This window comes from Diaphorina citri, unplaced genomic scaffold (assembly GCF_000475195.1).
Source record: "Diaphorina citri unplaced genomic scaffold, Diaci psyllid genome assembly version 1.1 scaffold3141, whole genome shotgun sequence".
NCBI classification, from domain to species: Eukaryota; Metazoa; Arthropoda; class Insecta; order Hemiptera; family Psyllidae; genus Diaphorina; species Diaphorina citri.
In genome coordinates this window covers 1-906 of record NW_007380552.1, presented here as the reverse complement: position 1 = coordinate 906, position 906 = coordinate 1, and the positions used below count along the sequence as shown (strand labels likewise).

At 43.2% G+C, this 906-nt stretch overlaps 1 protein-coding gene across 1 annotated transcript in view; it reads left to right on the top strand.

Annotated features, from left to right (window-relative positions):
• The window catches only part of LOC113471852 (pollen-specific leucine-rich repeat extensin-like protein 1), a gene marked incomplete at its 3' end in the record, with an annotated part of 8860 nt that extends 8318 nt beyond the window's left edge, over nt 1–542 (top strand). Inside the window, exon 7 of the mRNA XM_026831304.1 lies at nt 368–542. Within this exon, the coding sequence (XP_026687105.1) occupies nt 368–542 (175 nt within the window). The remainder of the gene's footprint in view (nt 1–367) is intronic.
• Between the last annotated feature and the right edge of the window lie 364 nt (nt 543–906).

The following is a 906-nucleotide window of genomic DNA, read 5'->3' as shown; positions in this document are numbered from 1 at the left end:
TTTTTTTTAAGAGTTTGACAGAGGGAACTGTAACTGCTATGGTCTTATCGTCCCGAAATCAAAGAGAGGAGGAAGACAGGATAGGAGAAAGCCAGCCTTTCCGAGAACGAACCTTATCCCTTTAGGATAAAATTCGCCCCGGCCGGGAATCGAACCCACGACCGAGTGCTTACAAGGCAGACGCTTTACCAACCAAGCTAACTAGGCTGGCAATTCCCTTGTTTAATACAGCACCTCTTTGTTTTTAGAACACCTTGTGAACTTGCTCTTTACAAAATAAGTAAATACTTATTTTAAGAAATCTCTTGTTGGTGTTAAGTTTAAGTCGATCATGTTCTGGTAACACTAGTTCCAACTCTTGTTTCAGTAGTGACAGTGAGAGAGAGCGAGAAGAAGTGGAATCGATCAAGTCTCTCTCTAACGAACCCAAACCTCCTAAGAGAAGGCGGGGCAGACCCAGCAAGGAGAGGCCCAATAATATACCCAAGAACAGTAGTGCTGCCATTGAGGCTTTGGAATTGGTGACTGAACAAACGCTGAAGGTAAGTCCTTTGAGTAATACTAGACTTACTATTATGTCAAGGCGGTCTCTTCTTGATACCTTGTGTGCAGCGTCCATTTTAGTTTAGAACTATTGCACTGTGAAACTAGACCTTTTGTTTTCTGTCCATCATATTCTGGGTCGCGAACCCTGAAATGTTTTATGTATAGCCTCTGAAGCAGGTTAAATTTACCAGTTCTCAAAGGATTGCTCAACCTCGTGAAAATAGTGGAGGGAGGAACCAGCTTGAATATTAGACAAACAAAAAACGGCTGTAAACGTTAAACCCCCGACTGCAATAGTCCTAAGCGCAAAAGTGGACGCGGCACACAAGAGATCAAGAAGAGACCGTCTTAATAACCCCC